Below are 23,789 nucleotides of genomic sequence, written 5' to 3'. Positions count from 1 at the left end.
AACAATATTCTTGAATTAAGAACATTTCTGACAAGTTTTTCTTTTAAGATTAAATATACAAACTTTTTGCTTAAAATAAGTCTGTTAAGACTATTTTCAGCAAGCCGTTTTTCTTATTTCAAGAAATCTCAGTGAGTAAAATCCACTTGAAGCACTGTAGCAGTATCAAAATTGGTGAAGTGTTCCCCACCTCCACAACATTGACATCTTTTTACATTACTTACAGTGGCTGCTGCTGCTGGCGGAAAAAAAACTTCTAATATCCCTCGTCTTTGAAGGGGGCGGGGGAGGCGGCATGTTGTATTTCTGTCGGGCTGTGAGTGGGGGTGTGGGGAGGGTGGGTTCAAGTCATCAGCCAATCAAACGTGCGTTTCAGGGGAAAAAAATGGACTGGCCCATTCAGCGAGTGAAAAGGGGTCAGTGTAAGTCTGAACATAATTAAAGTACTGTAATTCAATTAATAATGGTAGGATAAATTCTATCCTGACAACATATAGGAAGACAATCTAAATGACCTATATAACTGAAATCAATATATAATGCAAATTAGGTTGCTTAAAAGTTAGTGGGGATATTTTGAGCATCCTGAAAAGTTGGTAGTGTTATGTCTCTACCGTCCCTATGCAAACCTACGCCCTTTAATCTGGGTTCTGGTTGGGCAACTCAAGGACATTCACCGTGTCCTGAAGCTACTCTCTTATTGTTTTGGCTGTGTGCTTTAGAGTTGTTTTTGAGTTGGAAGGTAAACCTTTTGCGTCATGTGGCTACAACAATAAACATTGTGGAGGTGCAAAGGTAAACATTGGGTGGAAAAGGATACAAGCGTGCGGTAATACAGTATATGATTCAAGGGTGTAGGTTTGGTCTCAACATTGGTAGGGACAGCATAACCTGCATGAACACATTTTGCTGGGGACGGGACATTAATAAGACCAAACAGATTGGGTAAATGGGGGTCAGGGCTTCATTTCTCATGAATATAAACCTAATTAATCGATTGGCTAAATGATCAATGTAAAATAAATCTATAGTGACTCATACTAACTTTCATATGTACTGGTTCGGGTGTTACAACATTCGATTCAAACCTTTGTTATCAAAAACTATGAAAGAAACATTTTGAAAACGGATAAATGTCTGGATTTTATAAGCAAATTTAAATTGCAATATTTGAACACAAATTATATTAATTTACAAACTTGCTAATAATCTCTTAAGGAATGCAAAAAATAAACATTGGTCTTTAAACCACTCAACATTTGCCGAAATAAATCAATACAACTTAAAAACTTCTTAGTCAGGGTATAACAAAAATAAATAAAAAATGGGGCCTTCTTTCAGGTATAAAACTTTTGTCCACAAGCACAGACAAACTCTACAAAAAAATGAAAACGTTTTACCTCGATTATGATGAATGTATGATTATCTGAAAAATGTCTTTATAGGCTGCAAAAATAAATAAATAAATAATGTAGAAAATAAATACATTTTAAATGAATGTAAGTCATCAGCCAATCACACGAGCATTTGAGAGGAAAAATGAACCAGCACATTCAAGCAAGTGAAAAGAAATAAATTTAAGACTGAACATCAGGAAAATAATTTACTTCATTATGGTAGGGACAATTCTATCCTTAAAACATATTGGAAGACAATCTACATGACCTATAGCTATATGTAATGCAAATAAGGTTTCTTTAAAGTTAGTAGGGACAATTTGTTGCCAATGAAAAGTTGCTAATGTTCCGTCTCTATGCAAACCTATGCCCTTGATATGATTTGAAGTAGGGGTGTGACAATACATTGATCTTGATAGATCAATTGTTTAAGCGAGGATCCAATCTCATCAATGGAAATGCAAAACATCGATCATTTATACCTCAGTATATGAAACCTAGAGTAGGCGGAGTTTATGTAATTGGTTCTCCATGTCTGTTTATCTGGATGTTTTTGTTCAAGAACGAACTAAGGGATTTTATGAAACTTCCAATATATGTTTAGGATATGGAACATATCAATTTTGGGATTAACTATAAGAGGTGATGCACTACAGGGCATTAGTTAGTGTTGCAGGAATTTTACTGCCATTCCTGAGGGGGCTATAAACAGGCTGGTAAAAATATGCTTAATTATCAGTGTTTAAGCAGTAACCCAAAACAAGATTTTAACTTCAGGCTATTAGTTTTAGGTAAAGACACACATGCATTTTTACAAGCGTTGTCACATAATGCCTACCTTCATGGTTGCTTGTTAAGCCGCTGTCTTCTTCTTTGTATAAGGGAGCTTTTTATTTTCCTTTGTTTTGGTTTAAGTAAATTGGGTATAAAGTGTCAAAATACATCCTTGGTAGTTGATGGGTTAAGAATGGGTATTGTAACTTTTGGACTATAAGACACATCCACTAAATTTTACAAGGAAACTGTTTGTTCAACATGTAAATCACACCAGACTATAAACCACAGGTATTCACATTGTGTTATGAATATTTACAGCAAACAACATATTGCTCATTAGCCTGTAAAAATCTACAAATAAGATGCACTGGACTTTTGCAGGGTTAAAAGATGGGGGGAAAAGTTGCAGATTATCTATCTATAGACTATGGAAAGAATGCATAATATAAAAAAATCAAACTTTGCTTGTGTTCTAGTTTTAGTCTCGATTACCATACTGTACGTTAGCTAGATGAACTTGTAAACAAGTCAATCTCAAAATCAGCATTTCTCTCTGCCAGCACCCCAGCAGTGCTGTTTCTCCGTCATTGTTCACTGTTTGTTTGGCACCTACGGTGGCCCTGAAGTGCAATAACATTAACACAATTAATAACAATTGGTGCAAATAACACCAAGACCCACCTTCTTCCACACAGGGGCCAATCACAATGGTCAATCAATCAACCAACTCACGGGTCGTGCGGAAGTTTGGCTGCAAATAAACAGACAAAAAAACATATCTTGGGAATGGCGTGGCTCAGTGGTAGAGTAGTTGTCCCCAACCCAGAGGTTGTGGGTTCGATTCTCTGCCCTGATGGACTCGCCTAAGTATCCTTAAGCAAGATACTGAACCCCACATTGCTCCTGCTGCTGCGTCACCAGTAGGTAGATGGCAATGTAGTGTAAAGCGCTTTGAGCACCTTGAAAGGTGGAAAAGCGCTATACAAGTATAACGCCATTTACCATCTTGTGCAAATTTAAGTGTCATGTGGACAAATTTACTCAGCGTCTTAAATTGTGCCGATATGGTTGTATGGTGCCTTGTGATACTAGTTTGATTGGTAGTCACCACTCTCCCATGGAAAACGAAGCCAATTTACTTATTGAAATACATAGAAAAAAAAAACAATGTTGAAATGCAAAGTGGAACATCTTAATCCACTCCCTTTTGTACCACTTGAAAACATAAAACTACCAAAATCAAATAATATGAACGCTTTTGTCACACTGTATCACTTGGTTTTATTTAAATGATTTACAAGATATTTAAAAGGACAAGTATATTGTTAAACACATACAGTACAGGCCAAAAGTTTAGGCACACCTCATTCAATGCAACACAAATTAAGGTCCCAACACCATTGATAAAGCAATACATTCCAATAATCAACCCTGAAAAGGCATACCTGTGAAGTCAAAAACCATATTAGGTGACTCCGTCTTGAAGTTCATCAAGAAAATGGCAAGAGTGTTCAAAAAAGTAATCAAAGAATGGCTACTTTGAAGAAACTAGAATATTATACTTTTTTTTTTATTTTTTATTTTTTTATAGTTGTTTCACCTTTTTTCCCTAACAACATAATTCCACATGTGGTCATTCTTAATTTTATTACCTTCAGTGAGAATTTACAAAGTAAAAACCCACAAATGAGAAGGTTTAGCCTGTACTCTACATGCAAGGTTATAGCCATCGGCTAATGTTGTCCACCTTTAGTACGTTGATGTCAACAACGTAAAATAATAAAATTAATTAAAACAACAGTAGCGACAAGTAGAATAGTTAGCAGTGATGACTAGTAGGCAGGAAGAGCAAATGCAGAGTTCAAACGTCTCCTTAAAATGGGGAAAAAAAACAAACAAAAAAAAAAACAACAACAACAACAACACAAAATCACAGAAAATAGAAAACAAGGAAAATGGAAAAGTATAAATTCCAGTAGCCAAGCGTTAAGAAAGTAAAATAGGTCAGTTTACATATTGTGTTTAGAATTGAATTACATGTTTAAGAATCATGAACAGTAAAAGTGGCTTGACTAAAGGGATTCTTTTAAAAAACAAACAAATAAAATAAAATACAAAAGGAACTATAGTGGCTTCTCAAACCAGCTCTTTTTGACCTGCTTTGACCTGGTTTTATTTCACGCAAATTCTTAGGTGTTGTCTTTCAAACCATTGTCCAAGTTGTACGCAATGACATGTGACATGATCACAGTATCAAAATATAGTTCTGCTTACTCAAGAGTTACAAGATTTCCTAATTAACTTTAAACTGAATCAATTGAATTTAACAAAGATTAAAAAATATAATGAAAATAAGTTGTGGATCAAGAGTTATTGCAAAGATTTTAAATTCTTGTACCACAACGGTTTTGCCTTGCACAGCAACGTCAGGATCATTGTCACTAGTTGTTCTCTATATTTATATAGAGTCACAGAAAAAGATTAGCCTTTGTTGGCCAGTACGATTGTGTCATTTACAATAAAACACTTGGCATTTCCCTGAGGACCATGGATTTGATTCTCTTGGGATGGACTATTTACTTTTCCAATTAGGCCAAGACCGCTTAGCTACTATGGTAATGAGATGGCATCATTTTGCCTTGAGGTTGATTCCTGACATTTACTCGAAGTCGCTGGTCCATACTTGTAAGGCTGAACAGCTTTGTGCTTGCTGCTCCATGCCCCTTTGAGTAACACTCTTGCAGGTAGACAGATGTGCGTTGACACATTTCCATTTTGAAGCTTTGCTGTCTACTGTAGCTTTCACTTCATGAAAACATTTTTTTTTTCTGGACCATAAAATAGTCACCGATAATTTTTAGACGAAAAATAAACCGTGGGAGGTTAGTCATCATTTATGCTAGGTGCTTTGGAGATTTAACCACCAGACAACGATGACATGTTCAGGTTCAGGTTGACCTTTGTTGTTATGTCGGGTTATCATGACTCACTGCTTTGTGATCTTCTCCACCCATTTCTTTCTGCCGGCGTAGCCAGTAAACTAAGAATTACTCACTCTCCAAAATTCCTTTGTAAAAGTTACGCCCACTTTCCAGAAATGGTCAGAAATCCAGATTTCACTTACATCACACACCAATCTCGACCAAACCATTAATGCAGTTCAAACAGTTTCACCGCTACATTCACCTTTTAGGAGTGAAACGGGTCACAGCAGAAGTCAGCTTTGTAAAGAGCATTGTTATGAAGTTGAGTAGATTAAATGAAGTACAGTAATGTATGTTTTTGCCTACAGTTCCACCACACCCTTTACACATGCAAAGTAACAATCGAATGATCGGCCTGTTAAGTTACAGTACATTTAGCAATGGATATCATTAAAGATGCAGAGAGAAGATAAAAAAAAACGAGGGCAAGTGATTAAATTGTAAACAAGAGATTTGGCCTAAATTTATTGTAACGCCGACGCCATCGTCTGCTGTCAGCACCAGAGATGTAAAAAGCATGGTATTGCCTTCTGTTTACCACTGTCTCACTCAAGTGGTAAAGGAAAGAATCACTGCCTGAATATAGTTTTTGTTCATCTGTACTTAACTTTCATGTTAACTATATTGGCATTTAATATATAAGAATTGTCCGTTATAAGTTATTTGGGAGCAATTTGGGCATTCATTGATTTACTGAAGCACATTTATTGTTGAACCTTCTCTATATGCAAGTGCAGTCCTAATATTCAAATAACTGTGGATTAGATTACGACGTCATTCAGCCTTTGGGTCCTCTAATCATAAACTCGATTTTTGTAGTATGTGAGGCACTGTCTTGTGCTATAACCAAATTTAATGAAAAACAATTTTGTCCTGGGGTACTGTAAAATTACAATAGAAAATAGGAATTAGAGATTAGAGACCGATTAGTGGCGACGGTATTTGGATCGTTATTCGGATTGGATCGATATTCGGCCATCGGGGTGTAATGCCCCCCCCACCCCACCCCCCCACCGCTGGCCGAAAATGTCATTGCATGTAATTGACTTTCCTATATAGGAATTTAAAATCAAGACATTGCCGGTAAAATGTTGTCTATAAAACTTGAAAAGCAATAAAACAAGCAACAAAAATGGATGAAATTAACAAAAAATTGTTGTCTATAAAACTTGAAAAGCAATAAAACAAGCAACAAAAATGGATGAAATTAACAAAAACAATATTTTTTATAATAGGTTAAAATTACTTTTCGCACACTAGAACTGACTAGCACCTTAGATGGACATTTGCTTTGCTTAGTGAAAACCACCTGAGGACAAAAGATGCAAGATGGATATTCATAATTTTTTCAAACCACAGCTTTCAAAAGCGATAGCAATGACTGAGCGAGAACCGAGGATTGAAGATGTGGACCAGGAAATGCCAGAGAGCACCGCCAAAATGGTGAGCAGAGTTTCAGTGTGCCCCACTAAAGACGTTAATTGTACAACAGAGCCACCACCGAGTGTACCATAGTGAATGGACGACAATATTGGCCAAGCATAGCTTTCCTAAGCAGCCTGATTGAGAATTCCCCTTAAAAATTATGGGGGAAAAAAAAGCTAATTTTCAACGTATTATTATGAATATTCATGGCTGGAATATTTAGTTAAAAAGGATGCGGCATCTACTTCCCCACTAGAAAATGCGCATGCTCACACATGCATGCACACACAGTTGGGTTTCCTGTATGTACGAGCATGGGCTAAGCTACTATCCGAGCATAAATCTTGTAAGTTAATTTGACTGCTTACACTGTTTGGGGTCATCAACATGTCAAAATCAAACTCCGCCTATGTAGTATACTATCTGTATGGGCTGTTTTTTTTTTAATTTTGTTTTTTTAAATCCAACAGGCCGATATGAAAAAATCTATTTAAAACTGGATTAAAGTTAAATTCAGTTATATTGACATTTTATTTTATTTATTGGGGATGAAACCAGGGAGCTACTATCTAAGATTTTATTTAACTTTACAAGAGATACTGCTCAGGCCGAGAACTCTCTGTATTTTTGTTGTTTTGAATTTTCTGTGGAAAATTTTCAGAAATCTATTTATTTAAGCTGTTATTCAACCTTTTAAGAGATATTTCAAGTCAAGGAAAATCAGGCACTTCTGGAGCTATTATTTTCAATTTTCTGATCAAATAAACATGCTTTAGGCATTTCAATGAAGTTCAGTGTTTGCATTATTCAATGTTTTTATGCCAATTTTTTACACTATTCAGCAAATGAATATTCGCTCCAAAAATTGGTTGTCGGCCCCTCTAACTACAAATAAGCGGTATAAGTCCTGAAAAACCCAAATCGGTCGACCTCTAATAGGGATTTATCATTTCAGTTTTGAAATTCAGTGCATTTTTACAAAGCCCAACACCACCGAGTTGAATTAAGGAAATCTCACAGTATAAAACGGACACATGTTTTAATAACCGCAGCAACGCCAGTGTATGACATAAAAATAAGTTATTCGGCGCAAAGTCATTGATCACCAAAAATTCACTATGCAAATTTATCTCAGAAAGCAGCTGACACACAGCCTTATCTACTTCATCAATTGCGTTGATAGAATTGCTGTAATGACCTTTCAGTAAACGTGAGGCAATAGCGCCACCTAGTAGCTATATATTGCTCTGTACAGTACATCCAGCACAAGCGATTAAAAGTGTCTTTGCTGTTTTAGAATAAAATCCCCTCATTTGCACAATTGATTTCAAATATACTATTAAAAGACATACTTCTTTCTCAGTTTGGACATTTGTAAGCAAAGGTTATGAAAGAATTAGACTAGTACTGTACTTTGTTGCTCCTGTAAACACTATGAAAGATTTTATTTCCATAGCCTAAAAAGCAGGTATTCAATGTATAAATGTGAAAGAGAAAATGACAAAAATGGCAGCACACGGCTCCACACAGTGACTGTGGTTATGAACGAGTTGATTCAAACAAAAAAACACATCACAACACATCATTGTTCACATAATTGATAATCCTGCTAGTAAATAAGGGTATGTAGTCAAACAACATGTGTTGCTAAATAATGGGAAAGTCAGAAATTCCAAGGAGAAATACTAAAAAAAAAAAAAAAAAAGTCAGTTCACAGGACTTTACCCCAGTGCACTGTTGATGACTGTAGCATGGACTGTACCTGTATTATGTTAACATACAATAAAACAAAAGCAAACAATTAAAAAACAAATATAATCCTTTTAAGAGTATTAAGCCTAGATGTGTTGGTAAAAATATTATTTGCATGTACAAAAAAAGGCGGCCATTAATATTGAAGTCATTTTGGCCTTTAAAAGTACCATTAAAAATGTAGTGTACACATCCTATATTTCAGTGCTCCTCAGGTCAGGGCTTTATGAAAGCACAATTGAATCCCAACTCACACGGAGGTAGAAATAATGTAGCAAAGGCAAAAGAAACAGTCTTTCTTTCAGAACGCCGACACCTTCGTGTGAATTAGTTTGTTGGCTAAAGCAGTCTTGCATTTAAGGTTTGATCTTTTCTTACTCCAAGCCAATCTAAAGGGGCCAACTTATCTCACAGTTTAATTCAAGATATGAATTCCCATCTTTTTACGTGTCACGATTCTAACTTCTCTAAATTTGACAGATTCAGGATATGGTGTCATAAAACAACATCTGAAAAGTGTTATTGTAGTAGTTATGATTACAGTAATAGAATAAAGGGCGGGGTGAGGGGGCTGGGAATCTTACTAAAATGGCTTCCAACGTCTACACAGTCCTGTCCAAATGCCATGTTTTTGTGAACAAAATGAGACCAAGACAGCAGTTAATTATTTCCCCTGTCATTAATGTGACCAAAAAGTTGCAACCTATACAACTTATTTGAGAATAGGAGTGTGACAATATATCTATATGGTGATATACCGCAATACTTTGTATGCCAAAAGGTTATCGATACGCTTCCGCCAAGAATCGAGATATCGTTTTAAAATGACGTCACTGTTTAATAAAGGAACTAACAGGTTGCTAGCAAAAATTTTCCAATAGCCTCAACTAGATAGTGTCTATATTAACTCATTGCATTGGTATATTTATTTACAGAAATGTTGCACTGAAATATTCTCATAGTCTGTAAGGAACACGACGGTCTGACAGATTGTCCAGGACAGTGCAAAAAATAAACTTTTTTCGCCCATTTTGAAATAGCTTGGTTTTTGTAATAGTATCGTATAATATCATAGACTGATTTCCTGAACCATGTATTGACCAATACTATTTTGCCATATTGTGAGATAATCATTATCGCGTGCCTTACATCACAAATTGTACTGTATCCAGAGGTTCCCACCTCGATTTATGAGTACAATGCAGTTTTTGAAAATGAAAAGACACAGCAATTGCACCCTCTAAAAACTGTTCAGAATTCACATTAAAATTTTAAGTGGGAGTCTGCACACCTGCCACCACTAAAAATGCCTCTGATTAGACGTTTTAGTAGGCTACTCGTGACATTTTGGCCTAATCGTACATCCATTTTACAATTATTTATTTATAAATTACAGTTTTTCGTATGACAAAAACCTGGCTTTTGAACAGGGGTTGGCAGACTACATCTGTGGTAAGCTCAAATTAATCATTCACTCTTATTGGTTATGTCAATGACGTATTTTACATGCTTTGAATGAAGGGGCTGCCTTCTAAAGCATTGCCACACTCACAAATGTCCACCTTAAAACACATTTTGATCAGTTTTCTTTTATGCATGCCATTCTTAGGCAAGTTCTTATTAAAGACACTGAAAAGTAGTCAAACTGTATAACAAAGACAACTAATCATTAAAGGGTTTCTTACATATTGTTTTGACTTTAGTGTTTAAAACAGCGGGATGCGGCCTTGACGGCACTTTGCAGTAATGGTGAGGCATACACTGTTTATGTGTGTGTCAGTCTGCATGAGTGAGCTAAAACAAGGTTGACTGATGTGATAATCGTCAGACAAGACAGTCTTTACATGTCCGTTATGTACTAGTCGTTAACTAGTCGGTAAACGTGGTATTGTGCTCCATGTTCACTGGTGGACACTTCAAACACAAAAGCGATACACAACAGAGTCTCCTGAGTCTCTCTGTTGGACACCACCTGGTGGAAGTAGGAGAAAGTGCCAGTTAGAACGTGAATCTCAAATCATCCTTAGGGCAATATCTTCTTACCCCGGTAATAGACCCCGAAAATCCATCAATAAAGCTTTTGAAAACCGTTCATAAGAAAAAAAATAATTCATTGAGACATTTCATTTGTAAAATACAAGTTGAAATATTTGTCATTGCGATTGTTTTTCTCTTTAGCACAGGACTTCTTTTTTCTTCTATCTTTCAGAAAGAAAGCTGACCAATATGCGGGGTCTGGAAGGCAAATGGTTCTTGTATTATTATTTTTAAAAACCCGCTACTCTCGTGCGATTTTGCAATCCTCGCGTGAACTGATCAAGCCACTCCACAGAAAGCTCTGTTCGTAAAACGAGTCCTGTGGAAATTGGGGGCAAGCGTCAGTGGTGCATTTATGCGCCTGTAACGCTGACATGCCGCAGACGTGCCTGGTGTATTACCAGGGTTAAACCCTTTATAGGGCAATCATTTCACTCATTGGCTGCCATTGACGTTCAACCAATTTTGACCGGGAGAGGCTTGTAGCAATCATGGATTGGATTTCTACCACAGTTAATGACTGTGAATTAGTGAAATACTTTGAGATTTAAAAGGAAAAAATATATACGTACAGTGTATCACAAAAGAGAGTACACCCCTCACATTTCTGCAGATATTTAAGTATACCAGTATCTTTTCATGGGACAACACTGACAAAATGACACTTTGACACAATGAAAAGTAGCCTGTGTGCAGCTTACCGTATTTTCCCGAATATAAGGCGCACCCGTGTATAACGCGCACCCCAACTTTACCTGTAAAATCTAGGGAAAATTCTTGTACCCGAGTATAAAGCGCACCCTAATTTTAGCACCAATAAATATAAGTCTGGTGTCTCGAACTTTTATAAAGTACGCGGTTGCAGCATTTTTTAATCCTTTTGTCAATTTTTTTTTTATTTTTTAAATAGAGTATTAATTTTCTGTGGTAAAATTGCTCACAGTATACGATAACAATTTTCACAAAGTAAGGAGTTGTAGCGAGTTTTAACAGAATTCACCAGCGGAACTAATGTTGGCAAGTTGTGTAGTTCCCGGGGGGGGGCGGGGGGCTTTAGTTAAGGGAACAGCCAAACGTAAACAAATGTCTCGCGATTTGTGTGCAAGACGTACGTTGTTACCTTGTGAGTTTCAATGTAAATAAAACAACGTGGCTTGGCTCAGTGGTTCGACACTCTTCCTCAGACTCCTTTCCTAGCTCGCCACACGGTCAACATTTATACGAAACGGATCGCCGTATACGTTCACTTCAAGGCAACATCGCCGTGTGCCAGCATGTTGCAACGCAAAGGTTAGAAAAATGTACCGGTAAATAATAAACGAATAGTACAAAAAAAAATTTCAATTTTATAAGACGTGAAAAATATCATGAAAACAATTATTTACAAGAAGAAACTTGATTATCATATCACTGTCATTCGGATTAGGTAATATTGTGCTGGTCCATGCTTACAATGGAACATGAATCATGACAAATTTTTTCTTGTCTCTGTCCCTGTACCCGTGAGTAACGCACACCCATGATTTTACGAGTTAATTTTGGGGAAAAAAGTGCGCGTTATATTCAGGAAAATACTGTATAAGTAGAGTAAATTTATTTTCCCCTCAAAATAACTCAAAATATAACCATTAATATCTAAAACCCTGGCAACAAAAGTGAGTACACCCCTATGAAAAAAACGTACATCCCTAAATGTCCAAATTGAGTACTGCTTGTCATTTTCCCTCCAAAATGTCATATGACTCATTACAGGAGTGCTGTCAGCATTGCTGCAGAGATTGAAGAGATGGGGGGGTCAGCCTGTTAGTGCTCAGACCATACGCCACACTCTACATCAAATTGGTGTGCATGGCTGTCACCCCAGGAGGAAGCCTCTTCTGAAGACTGTACACAAGAAAGCCCGTAAACAGTTTGCTGAAGACATGTCAACATAGCACATGGATTACTGGAGCCATGTCCTATGGTCTGATGAGACGGGCGGGCTTTCCTGTGTACCGTCTTCAGAAGAGGCTTCCTCCTGGGGTGACAGTCATGCACACCAATTTGATGTAGAGTGTGGCGAATGGTCTGAGCACTAACAGGCTGACCCCCCATCTCTTCAATCTCTGCAGCAAGCTGCACACAGACTACTTGTCATTGTGTCAAAGTGTCATTTTGTCAGTGTTGTCCCATGAAAAGATATACATGTACTTAAATATCTGCAGAAATGCGAGGGGTGTACTCACTTTTGTGATACACTGTACTTTATAGTATTAATGCAGGCCAAAACTAAAATTTATTTTCAATACTTTTAATAATATATATGCACCGGTATGAAAAGTTTTGGCCACCCCTGATCATTTTCAATATTTTCCTTTCCTAAACCATCCGTTGTATGGATCAGCAATTTCACACACATATGTACAGTATATACATATATATATCACATCGCATAGCATTATCTGAAAAGCAAAAAAGGTTTTACGAGTTAAAGTGTACAATAATTATTTAAACAAAAGAAGCCATGTGTAAAAATTTGGGCATACTTGTAGTTTCTTGGTTTGAATACCTTTAAAACAAGCTATTGCAACACAAATTTTATTCCTGGAATGTATTGACCCTTGACCTTGGTGTGTATTCTCCAAACGCACCCTGAGCTAGTTCCTTAGGCTCCGTTGGTGAAAAAAATTAATTTCAGGTACATACCAACTTGTTTTCAAGAGAAGACCCTTGCTGTCATTCCAGAATAGCTATGGATAAGTAAGATATTTAAAAAATAAAAACATTTTATAATTATCCAAATTTTGCCATGACATAGCTGTAGACTATAACACGAGCGCTGACTAGGCTTGCCTGAAGCTACTTCAGACTTCATCAAAAACTTCAAAAATGCGATCTAAGCGCAGTTTAGCCATTTCCCCACCAGCAATCAGAGGACTTTACTGCCCAGGATGGGTCTGTCATATGCTTAAGCCCATTACAAAAGAAAAGTTTAAGGCTACCCATGGGTGTTTTGACTTTGTTTTAATTCTATAAGGACGGATTGCCACAGCTACAACTAAATGCTTCAACAAAGCTGATATACTAGGCTAGTGCTAGCCGACTTAATGAACGAATCTTTTTTTTGTGTGTGTGTTTTTCCGACTCGAGTCAGGCATTAACTTGACAGTCTGAACAGGACAAGTCTCATAGAAATGGACCATTTCAAATCAGATCTGGGTCACTTTCGTACATGGTTTAAATATGATCTGGGCCACATTTTTCCAGAATGTCGCGGCGGTCTGAACTGTCAAGTCTCCCAAATCGGAATTCATGCACCAATTACGTAATCAAAGAGTGACAGAGACAGTACGCTGCGGTAGCCGTGAAGCTGTGCGTTAGCTCCTAGCTTGCCTTGGACACGTCTTTTGGGGAAGGGTCGGGCTTTACAACAGTCATATAAAAATTAAATGGGTTGAGGATAAGCCTGAGAATGCTCGTTTTATCTCTGCGTCATATGAGCAATATTTCAAGATAGCTTACACGGCCGAGAGTCAGGGCAAACAATCCATATCTGTGTGTGTGTTTTATGAACAGACAGTGCATGCATGCTATTGATCCATATAAACTTTGAATATGAGACTAAACAGGGATTAGTCATGTCAGTTAATTTTGTCCTCTTTTTGGAAATTAAAATACGATCACCTTTGAATGACGTTGAGCCAGCATGTGTGGTCATGTTTTGATGCTCCTACGCATGCGGGTAGGTTTCTTGAGCGCATCTCAGACTACGAATTAGTGCGCATGCGTGATACTTGAACGGGCCCAAAAAACATTTGACAAGAAATCAGATTTGTTCAATATGACCTGCAGTATGAACCTAGCCTTAGTGTCTTCTTTTTCTTTTCGGCTAACATGTTTTTATTTTGACATATAGTGCTGTAGATGTACAGTAAATGCATGTATGCTTTAAGCCCCCTTTTGTTTTGAATGTAGTTTCGAGGGACATAACTTTTTCTTACACGATCAGCATTAACTCAACAACGGCAGCCACTTCTACCAACCTGTAGTATAGTGAAGTTCTCCAACACGCTGTTCATCATATATTTCTCTGGTAGATGTTTAAGTTTGTGGATGAAGTTGATCATATATTCACACATAGGGGAACGATTGATGCGGAACACATACTTCCCACCCTCCAAATGAGCATACTCCGTCTGCAGTGTGGGGAGGAGACAGCACTAAAAACGTTTCGTTTCAATTTGATTTAATATTGTATAATTTTTAGTTTTTAATATTTGCTTACCTCAACCTTCTCCACCACTTGTTTTCCAAAGGAGCAGACCTTTGTTGACACACTGATTGTGATGTTGTCCGTTCCACTGTATTGGCTACTCACACCATAGAATGCACTGGAGCCTTCTTCAACATCACTACTCAGATCTGCCTAAATAATTAGCAAAACACAGCTCTTTTAAAATGCTGGGTTACAGAGAACAAAACATATTGTAATTATGAAAAAAACAAAACTCCACCCCAAGTGGTAAATTTGATACATTTAATCCCCCTAGTTGATTAGTGGGGTATAAGTGCACAAAACATCACTACTAAAACTTAGGTCTTTTGAAATAAATAAGCATCCCAAATTCCAATGTTGTATTTTCTCTCAACTCTACTGTAGTGAAGGGTACTAACCCAGAACTTGACAAGAAAGAACGCATTGTGGGGCCCTTTCTCATAAAGCTCCTTTAGGCCTCCTTTCTTCTCAGAGAACTTGTCGTAAATCTGCCTGACGTCTATCGACTCCAGTACGGGGTCACTGTAGCTGGGGTTGGATGGGCCAATATGCACAAACAGATGCTTATACTACAAGAAGAGAAGAAACAATCAAAAGGGTAAGAAAGGGAAACAAGTAGAAAAGACGGAAATGAACATCTATTGTACCATCTCTCTGTCTTTCTGAGTCTCCATAAAAGCAGAGTACTCCAGAAGCCGTAGTTTTGCTGAGGCAATGGTTCTGTCCTGCCACACAGGCGCTGCGATTGCTGCTGGGCGAGGGGGGGGCAGGGGCTCATAGTCTGCCAAACAGATGGAAATGTGCTGCTGTTAACCTTAGATTTCCCGTCATAAATAAGGCAAACATCATGGTGAATCTTGTCGTAAATTCAAAACACAAGACAAGGAAGATATAGGTAAGAGTTAAAAACATCTCGAAGTTAAGTGCTTCCTGATTGCCCGGGGCAAGGGGGGGGGGGGGGGGGCACTCCTGGGCAAATGTTATAATACAGGTAGTCCCCAGGTTACGAACGAGTTCCGTTCCTATGCTGGCGACGTAACCCCAATTTCTGCATGAATTGGAATTAACCCTTTAAGTACCCCTAAATACACCCTAAATCTCAAAATAACTATCCAAAAACATGTATTGTATATTATAATAATAAAATAAAGTAAAAAAATAAAAAAAAGATACTCTTCATACCCTCAATGCTGAGAGGTGTTACTGTTAAGCACTTTTAAGACATAGGCTGAGCAGATTTAAACGGGTAGCCCTTATGTCTGAAAGCAATTTCCCGGGTCCACTGGCACGGACATTTACCGGGTCGCGTCCTAGTATAATGTCTGGGATTTAACCGCGGCATGTATGGAAGCAGCCAGTTAATTCCTGGGTCACAATGCCAAGGCTAATGACGAAAATATCAAGGCGGGCTGATCGTCATTTCCTCTTTCTCCGCAGTAAGACGAAAATTGGTAAACAAACATTGCAATTATCAACATGCCAAACTGGAAAGATAGAAAAATTAAAATTAAAACATGACTAAATTAAATTGCTACTGGATCTTAGAGCCGAGGAAGAGACAGCCCATCGTTCATCTTTGGAAATGTGTTAAAAAATAAAAGGAAATGTGTGGTTTGTTTTGTTGCCAACCAAAAATGATTTAATGTTTGGGTATTAAAATCCCGTCCCCCGCCCTCCCTGCACAGTTGCCAAAACGAAACAAGTCTGAAAGTGTCCAACCCGAGTAATTCACGGTAAATCTCCCCATGTCGGAAAGCCATGACAGGGGTAAATCCCGCCTCACATTACATGGGAATTCAGCGGGATCTAAGTCTGGAAGGGGCTTTAAAAAAAAAAACAAACAACACCACTGGAGACAAAATGGCGGATGATACTCCCGCGTCGTAAAGTCGAAATCACGTAAGTCAGGTACATTGTAACCCGGGGACTACCTGTTCAATAATTTCTGGCATTGACATTTGAATTCATTACTTCTCAGTATTAAAAAAATGTTCACCTTGCTGGCCCTGCGGTCGCAATCTTACCCACCACTTTATGCATGTACTACTCTATAGTTACCAGAATTGCATGTGTATACTTACTGATGGGAGCAGGAACAGGAGCTGCTAGTGTTGTGTATGGTGGTTGTGCAAAGGGCTTGATGCTAAAAGAAAATAAGTAGACACTGAAAAGATTGTAAATTCACTTCAGCGACCATGTTATGGAAAATGGATGCTTACTCCTGAGAATGTCCAGGCTGTCCTGGCACATGGCCGGGCCAAAACTAGACCAAAGAAAACATTGGAGAGGGCAAACAGCAGACTGTATTACAGAGTCTTTTATCCAGATGTAAGAAATGTAATTTGGTGTGTGCGGGTGCGTGTGTGTCTTCTTACCCTGACTGGTGGAGGGAAAGTAGCTTGGCTTTTCATCACACTCGCAGACACAATCTGAGCTGATGAAAGGTTGGCCACTGTCTGTAGTGCTTTGTCTTTGGAAACCTGGTCCTGAACATGAACAAAAACATTGTTCTTCCTTATCAACAAATTCAGAGATATTGACCCAACATTCCACAGAGTTAACTTTCAGAGCCACTCTTAACAGCAAACCAGCCTGTATAGACAACACTCCAGCCATCCATTTTTGTACAGCCTATATCTTGTCAAAATGGACTGAATATTGGCCATCTTGGACTGATGACAACTTACATTCACACCTATGGATAATTTAAAATCTTCAAAAAAAACCTAACATGCATGTTTTAAAATACTTTAGCATGATGCAATAAGTACTAGGGATTCAGAACAGAGCGCAAAGCAGATACAGTGAGATGCCAAAAAGCTTTTGGTGCTAGTAGAGAAAACTGCAGCCACCACCATTACTGTACTAAAGCCACATCAGAAAAAAACAAGAACAAATGAGCAGATATGTTTGATGCTGAAGTTGCACTGCATTCAGGGCAAGTGTTAACTGTGAGGCCAACGATTAAGCACAAAAGCAGAATACTGTAGTAGTGCGACCAAAACTTACCAAGTTCATGGCCTAAGGCAAAGAAGAAATATCATGAATTAAAAATTCAGCATCATCCCAATTAAGAGTCGTGGCGCTGTTTGTCAAAAAATGGAACCATCTTGCTGTACTTGTAACACATACAGTATTGTCCAACAACCCTAAAATACATTGTTACATGATAGGATAAAGCGACTGTCAAGTAAGATTAGAAAAGAAACTGACCACTAACAGGTACTTAAATATATTTGGCTGACAAAGAATGTTGATTACAGGACAGGGCAAAACCAAAATAAAACTTGAAACCAGGAAAGATCTGAAGAGCTCAGGGAAATGCCCAAGAGTGTGAACTTGGAGAAATGCATTAAAGAAGAAAAAGTTCCAAGTACGAATGGGTGAGGGCTCATCAAAATTCCCTCAACATTTGTGCGTGCATGCAGGGACATTTGTCAACCAAGTAAATAATCTCATGCAAGCACTCCAACATTATTTTCATGCTTTATGGAAAAAAAAAAAAATCATCCCACACATACCTCGAAAAAACAACATTAATTCATTGATGCTTAGAGAGAATGGAAAGAAAATGAGGAGGGTGCCCTAGTTAAATTATTACCCGATAGGCTTTTCATTAATGCACTTTGGCCGGTCATTTGTCACTAGACTCAAGAAATGTATAATATACTGAATTGCAGTATGTCGACAAAAAAATGTAATACCAAATCGTAATAACAGGATTCTCAACTCTCACGCGCTGAGCGTGTCTCTCACGCATTTCAGGCCATTCTACTGCCCTACGCCACACCTCACATTTCTCACGCCCCCAAAAATTTAGAGACCATGGTTAGATTGTAAAAATAAAAATAAGTTGCTGATCGTAAAACCGTTCCATTTACATTTGCTGTCCAACCATCATACTGAAGAACGTGCACTGTCAGTACTATGTGGTCCGCTGATATACATCACACGCAAAAGGCGAGATGTCTATGATGGAGTCGGCGCCGTAAGTAACCGGAGGCCACCTTGCGTCGGGGGACTTCTCTGGCGGCCTCTATTGTAGCGGTCGTAAGGTGAGTGATTCTCTCCACGAGTATACTCTTAACGAATTTACAAACAGCTTAATTTATAATAAACCGTAATAACGTGGTTATGATACTTGCTGGGTTAAAATAGCCGATGAGTGAGGACACCCATCCCCATAGTACCTAACTGCAGTTTCAAGCCACTTGAAGTATAAATGTCCCTCATGTCTCATTTCCACACTGTTAAAGTTAAAAAGACGTTCGCAATATATTGATGAATCGCTAACCTTACATACTGTAACCTATCGGTAGTTGAAGTTGGTTTGGCCCATGCCAACTCGGTCTCACTAGTCCGAGTAAAGAATTGAAAGAATTGATTAGGTTAACGTTCATAGCTGCACGCTATTACGTACAGTATTTGCTGACTACATTTTCTGCTGACTATCACTTCTAGATTATTGCTTATTGAAATATTTTTCTCAGACAAGATGAGATGAGGCTAGTCAGGTATTACGAGCTTTTCACTGACTCATCGTGCAACTACACCGATATTAGTGAGTAGAGCTAGACCAATTATTGATATTTGGAAATTTGACGTATATCGTTATCGGCCTTTAAAAAAAAAAATAAAAAATAAAAAATTATCCGACCGGCCGATATTAAAAAAAAAAAATCAATTTAAAACTGGGTTATTTCGGCTCTGATGCAGCCGCGCCTCTCTCTCCAGCACTAGTATTCACCCCATCCTCTGACTGGTTAAATGGTAATGGTAAATGGAGTTACACTTGTATTGCACCTTTCCACCTTTTTAAGGCCTTCAAAGCGCTTCACACTATATCCTCATCTACGTACTGGTGCCGCAGCACCAGGAGCAACGTCGGGTTTAATATCTTGCTCAAAGATACTTAGACGAGGTCATCAGGGCAGAGAATCAAACCCACAACCTCTGATTTGGGGAACGACTACAACTGAACCACGCCACCCCCTATTATTAGCTATTATTTTATTATTAGCTATTATTTTGTAATTGTGTGATTCAATAAACATGTTTTAGGCATTTCAATTAAGTTCAGTATTTGCATTATTAAAAATGATTACGCAAATTTTTACTTTTACTGCAAATAAGTATGGGCTCCAAAAATCTGTAATTGGCCCCTCTAACTACTAATAATTGGTATCGGTCCTGAAAAACCCATATCGGTCGATCTCTACTAGTGAGTGTATTTAAACCCTCTCTCCCCTTTATGTTGTATTTTTTTGTGTAATAAACATGATGGTAACTTTTCTGTTCAATAAAAAGTAATTGTAAATTAATTAAAATGAATTATATTTATATATTATCTATATTATATAATTAAACCCCTTATATCTACCATATCTGTCATTTATCTCACTAAAACAATTTTAATATGCTGAGAACCCACTATTAAGGTCTATGGGTCATAGCCAAAGTCGTTATTGCCTATTCTTGTCACTTAAGTGCTTTAAGGGCTATTTATAAACACGTTCTTCAAGTTTAATGTAGCAAAAGTTATTCCCATTTCATACACTAAGAGGGCATGCCTCAGCTCATTGAAAGAGTTAACAGATTGTTTTGACATGCAGAGCAAAGCTGGAAGCATGGCTGCAACATTGAGCGCGTGTACCTTCAGCTTAGAGTGAATCTCACGAGACTTTCGTTTGGCCAAGACTTGCAGGTGACTAGAGACCTGAAGGTGGATGTCAAAGTAGGAAGGCAGCAAAGAGGATAGGATGAAGAGGAAAAAGAAAAAGGAGATGGAACATAAATAAGAGGGTGAATTTAAACCGGCAAGTGCCCACCTTGATGCTCGCCTGGTATTCACGCACCCTCTTGCGGGCCAGAACCTGAATGTGACTAGACACCTATCGGCCAGGGTTAGTATTAGTACAGAGTATGTTTTACACGGAGGGTTTACATTTTTTCCCCCTTCTTTTTAACATTTACTGGGGTGAAGGCACTGATAAAAATCACTTATAATAGTATTATTGTAACTTTTCTGGTGCACATACCTGTTTGCGCGTGCGTGTTTTTCCTGTTCGTAGCTTAATATAGCGAGCTATCAGCTCATTTCGACCTATAATGAGAAAGAAGAAATTACATCCAAATTGAACCCCAAAACGAAAAAGTAAAATGCTGAATTTGACCAAAGACCAAAGAGTTTAATATCGTTGTCTTAAACTACAGTACATGTGTTATATTTATGCCTAAAATAATTCTAAAATCAGAGCTTTATTCTTTAATAACTAAAACAACAAACAATGTCAGCTTTTCAGAGACTGTTGGCCTATTCTCAATCAGTATTTAACCAACAAAATGAAAATATTCTAGCAACGAAAAATGTACATCTACCACAAAAGCGCATTGTTTCATAGTCATATGCAATCGCGCAAAGGCAAAATTGTTTTTGTGTGTCCATTTAAACTGAACCTGAAACGAAGCACTGAAGATGGATGTAACAGTAAAAATAGTAAGGAAGCATATGGAGGATTAAGTTTAGACTAGTGCAGGGCACTTAAACACTCCCTTAAATTGAAATCAAAGTTAGTAGTTATTGCTGGCACATGTCCATGGGAGATGAAGTGAAAACCAAATGGAGGTCATCATAGTTAATAGGTTTCCAAAAATGTGGTTAGGACAAACTGCACGGTCAGCTATTTCTCTCACAGCCTGCCTGGATCATAACCACACCCAAGCAGCTGCTCGTCAAATCATTGCTGCGGCAAAAAAAGAGGATAGTGACAAAGGTGATGTAAGTAAGCCTGACTAGTCTGATCCAATCCAGACCTCAACTCACACTCGCTAATATCATCAACATCACTGTCTCTCTTTCTGGGAACTCCTGTTGCTGAGTCATATCAGCTTGGACTGTTTACCAGAACAAAGACTACTCCAAATCTAACAAAAGAGGCTGACTAAGAAACACAGCAGTCACCTGCACTTCCCAAAAGAGGACACAGGACACACTTAGCTGGAGTATGCCACTGCACCTTGAGGAGACATTTCTACTTTTTCATTAGAGGAGGAAAATGCGTGTGAATAGAGAACAAATTCACTACAAAAAAAAAAAAAAAAAAAGTAATGATTGTTGCTAATTGTGTCCAATTGGTGTTGCACTGATGACCCCTTCAATGACATTCTGAATTGGTAGCCACTAACAATTTCACCGATATTGATGTGCTACTAAAAGATGTTTCAGGAGTTAAATAAGAGGACTTAAAATTAAAAGCTTTTGCACCTTTGTTTGCACTATAGTTCAGTGAACGTAAATCCCTCCAGTAGAAATATTTGACGGCATCACAAAATGTCAGTCATGATTTCAAAAGAGTAGCCCTTTTAATGTTTTTTTTTTTTGACGCAAGCACACCTTGAAATTTGATGTACCGGTGTTCTGCCAAAATCTCCTACATTAAGTCGAATTTGACACCCAAAGTACTACCTTGCACTCTAAACTTGTTTTGTTTAGATGCATACAGGTAGAACGTACTAAAAAATGCCTTAAGAGAATACTTAAACGTAGTTATATCAAATAAGGACAGTTTAAATATGCTACGTGACTAATGTAGTCAACTGCTTCAAAGCTAACACAAAAAAAATACAATGGTTAAAAGTATTAGAGGGTAAAACATGCAAAAAGTATCTTTGAGGCAATGAAAAGGTTCTTAAAAAAACTAAATAAAACCAAATAGTGAGTACTCGCCTCTTCTAACTGATGTGCGCATGCGTGCCGATGCTTGCGCTAGCGCGCTGAGCATTGTTTAGACGTTTCGCCGCATTTATTTATAAGGCATACTTTTTCCTGTCCAGTTACTACTTAGTTTATATGGTGCAACAGTTCATTTTGGGTAAGCAAAATTTGTAATTTTAAAATGTTTTCAAAATGTTAAGTTAATCGTTTGAAAATATATGTTAGGCGTGCTAGACAAACAAGTTCCAGGACATGCATGAATTGCATTTCAAATAGAAACTTCAAGTCATCCCTTTCTAAGTAGGTCTGACACACTTGCCTAGGCTTCCCTGCCAAGGCTACATACATTCGTTAAAGCCCTCTTTCAGGAGACACCATTGTTCTGTCATCATATCTCTCACTGGTCTCCTTGATGACCCCTTTCATAGTTTAGTAAAAAGTCATGATCAGGACAGGAAGAAAATATAGATAAGCCTGATCAGATGGTTAGGGAAGTTACTCAGAATTTCTTTTTTTTTTTTTTTCTTTTTGTGAGGAACTGTAAAATGCTCAGAGTGTTGTGAGCAAGCATATTTTCTGCTACATCTGATGTGTTTTCTTGCCTCTTTTTTCTCTCTTTGTAGACGTGCATGTTGATTGTTTCCTCCACAATTCAGTGAGACTGGCGTTACAACATTTCTGACACACTGTGTATGTACAGTATCCACGTATTCCGTTGACTGAGCAGGTATTTTAAAATAGGAAGATTGCAAATGAAAATTGATGACTGGAATGGATTAACGTTCTTTTCCTCACCATACATCTTGCCCTCATCTGAAAGTATAATCTTCCTCCTGCCGCAGGGAGGGTAAATAGCCAGGGCTTCCTGAAAGCTCTGCTCAATGTCTGGACTCCAAACTCCCTCAGGGTCACCGTCCAAAGCCCGGTCTCCCCCATCACCAAGTCCTTCTCCATCGCCGCCACCTTCCTCCTGCGCCCCGTCAGGGCTGCTACGGCAACTCCACTCCGACGCAATGATGACGGCTCCAGCCACACCTTGAAAACACAAGACATTTCAAATAAATGAAGAGACATTTGACATTTGTTTAAGTGCCACTAATTACTGTATTGCTTTTTGAATTTTCAAACATGTACGCAAATGTTCCATAAAGGCTATTCTTAATGTGTGCATTATGTGTTGGGGAGGTGCTCACCTTTCCGCTCGAGTGGAATGCATCCATATCCACTCGTCTATTTGTATTTGTAGGTTTGGGTCATATGGTGCCGTTTCATTTTTGACATTATGGTAGGTGGTAGGGGAGCTATGAGAGGTGGCTCTGGCATACAGCTAGTTTACAAGGCAGACTTTGAGTCACTGACTCAATGTAAAAAATAAAATAAAATAAAATAAAGTCATAGTGTCGGCAGCGGTTTCCAACCGCATTTTTTTTTTTGTCTCAATACACTCC

General features: G+C 38.0%; 1 protein-coding gene across 1 annotated transcript in view; it reads right to left on the bottom strand.

The window, feature by feature from the left end:
- Positions 1 to 6,162: 6,162 nt before the first annotated feature.
- Positions 6,163 to 23,789, bottom strand: part of tead3a (TEA domain family member 3 a) — a 70,275-nt gene continuing 52,648 nt past the window's right edge. Inside the window, exons 6-18 of the mRNA XM_057856623.1 lie at positions 23,137 to 23,376; positions 20,666 to 20,730; positions 20,456 to 20,518; positions 20,281 to 20,343; positions 17,637 to 17,648; positions 17,003 to 17,113; positions 16,847 to 16,890; positions 16,709 to 16,770; positions 15,275 to 15,408; positions 15,026 to 15,196; positions 14,637 to 14,777; positions 14,395 to 14,547; positions 6,163 to 10,307 (exon numbers count right to left, since the gene is read on the bottom strand). Coding sequence (XP_057712606.1) covers positions 10,194 to 10,307; positions 14,395 to 14,547; positions 14,637 to 14,777; positions 15,026 to 15,196; positions 15,275 to 15,408; positions 16,709 to 16,770; positions 16,847 to 16,890; positions 17,003 to 17,113; positions 17,637 to 17,648; positions 20,281 to 20,343; positions 20,456 to 20,518; positions 20,666 to 20,730; positions 23,137 to 23,376 — 1,373 coding nt within the window. The 3' untranslated portion in view covers positions 6,163 to 10,193. The remainder of the gene's footprint in view (positions 10,308 to 14,394; positions 14,548 to 14,636; positions 14,778 to 15,025; positions 15,197 to 15,274; positions 15,409 to 16,708; positions 16,771 to 16,846; positions 16,891 to 17,002; positions 17,114 to 17,636; positions 17,649 to 20,280; positions 20,344 to 20,455; positions 20,519 to 20,665; positions 20,731 to 23,136; positions 23,377 to 23,789) is intronic.

This window comes from Corythoichthys intestinalis, chromosome 2 (assembly GCF_030265065.1).
Source record: "Corythoichthys intestinalis isolate RoL2023-P3 chromosome 2, ASM3026506v1, whole genome shotgun sequence".
Taxonomy (NCBI): Eukaryota; Metazoa; Chordata; class Actinopteri; order Syngnathiformes; family Syngnathidae; genus Corythoichthys; species Corythoichthys intestinalis.
This window is presented reverse-complemented; position numbering and strand designations above follow the sequence as displayed.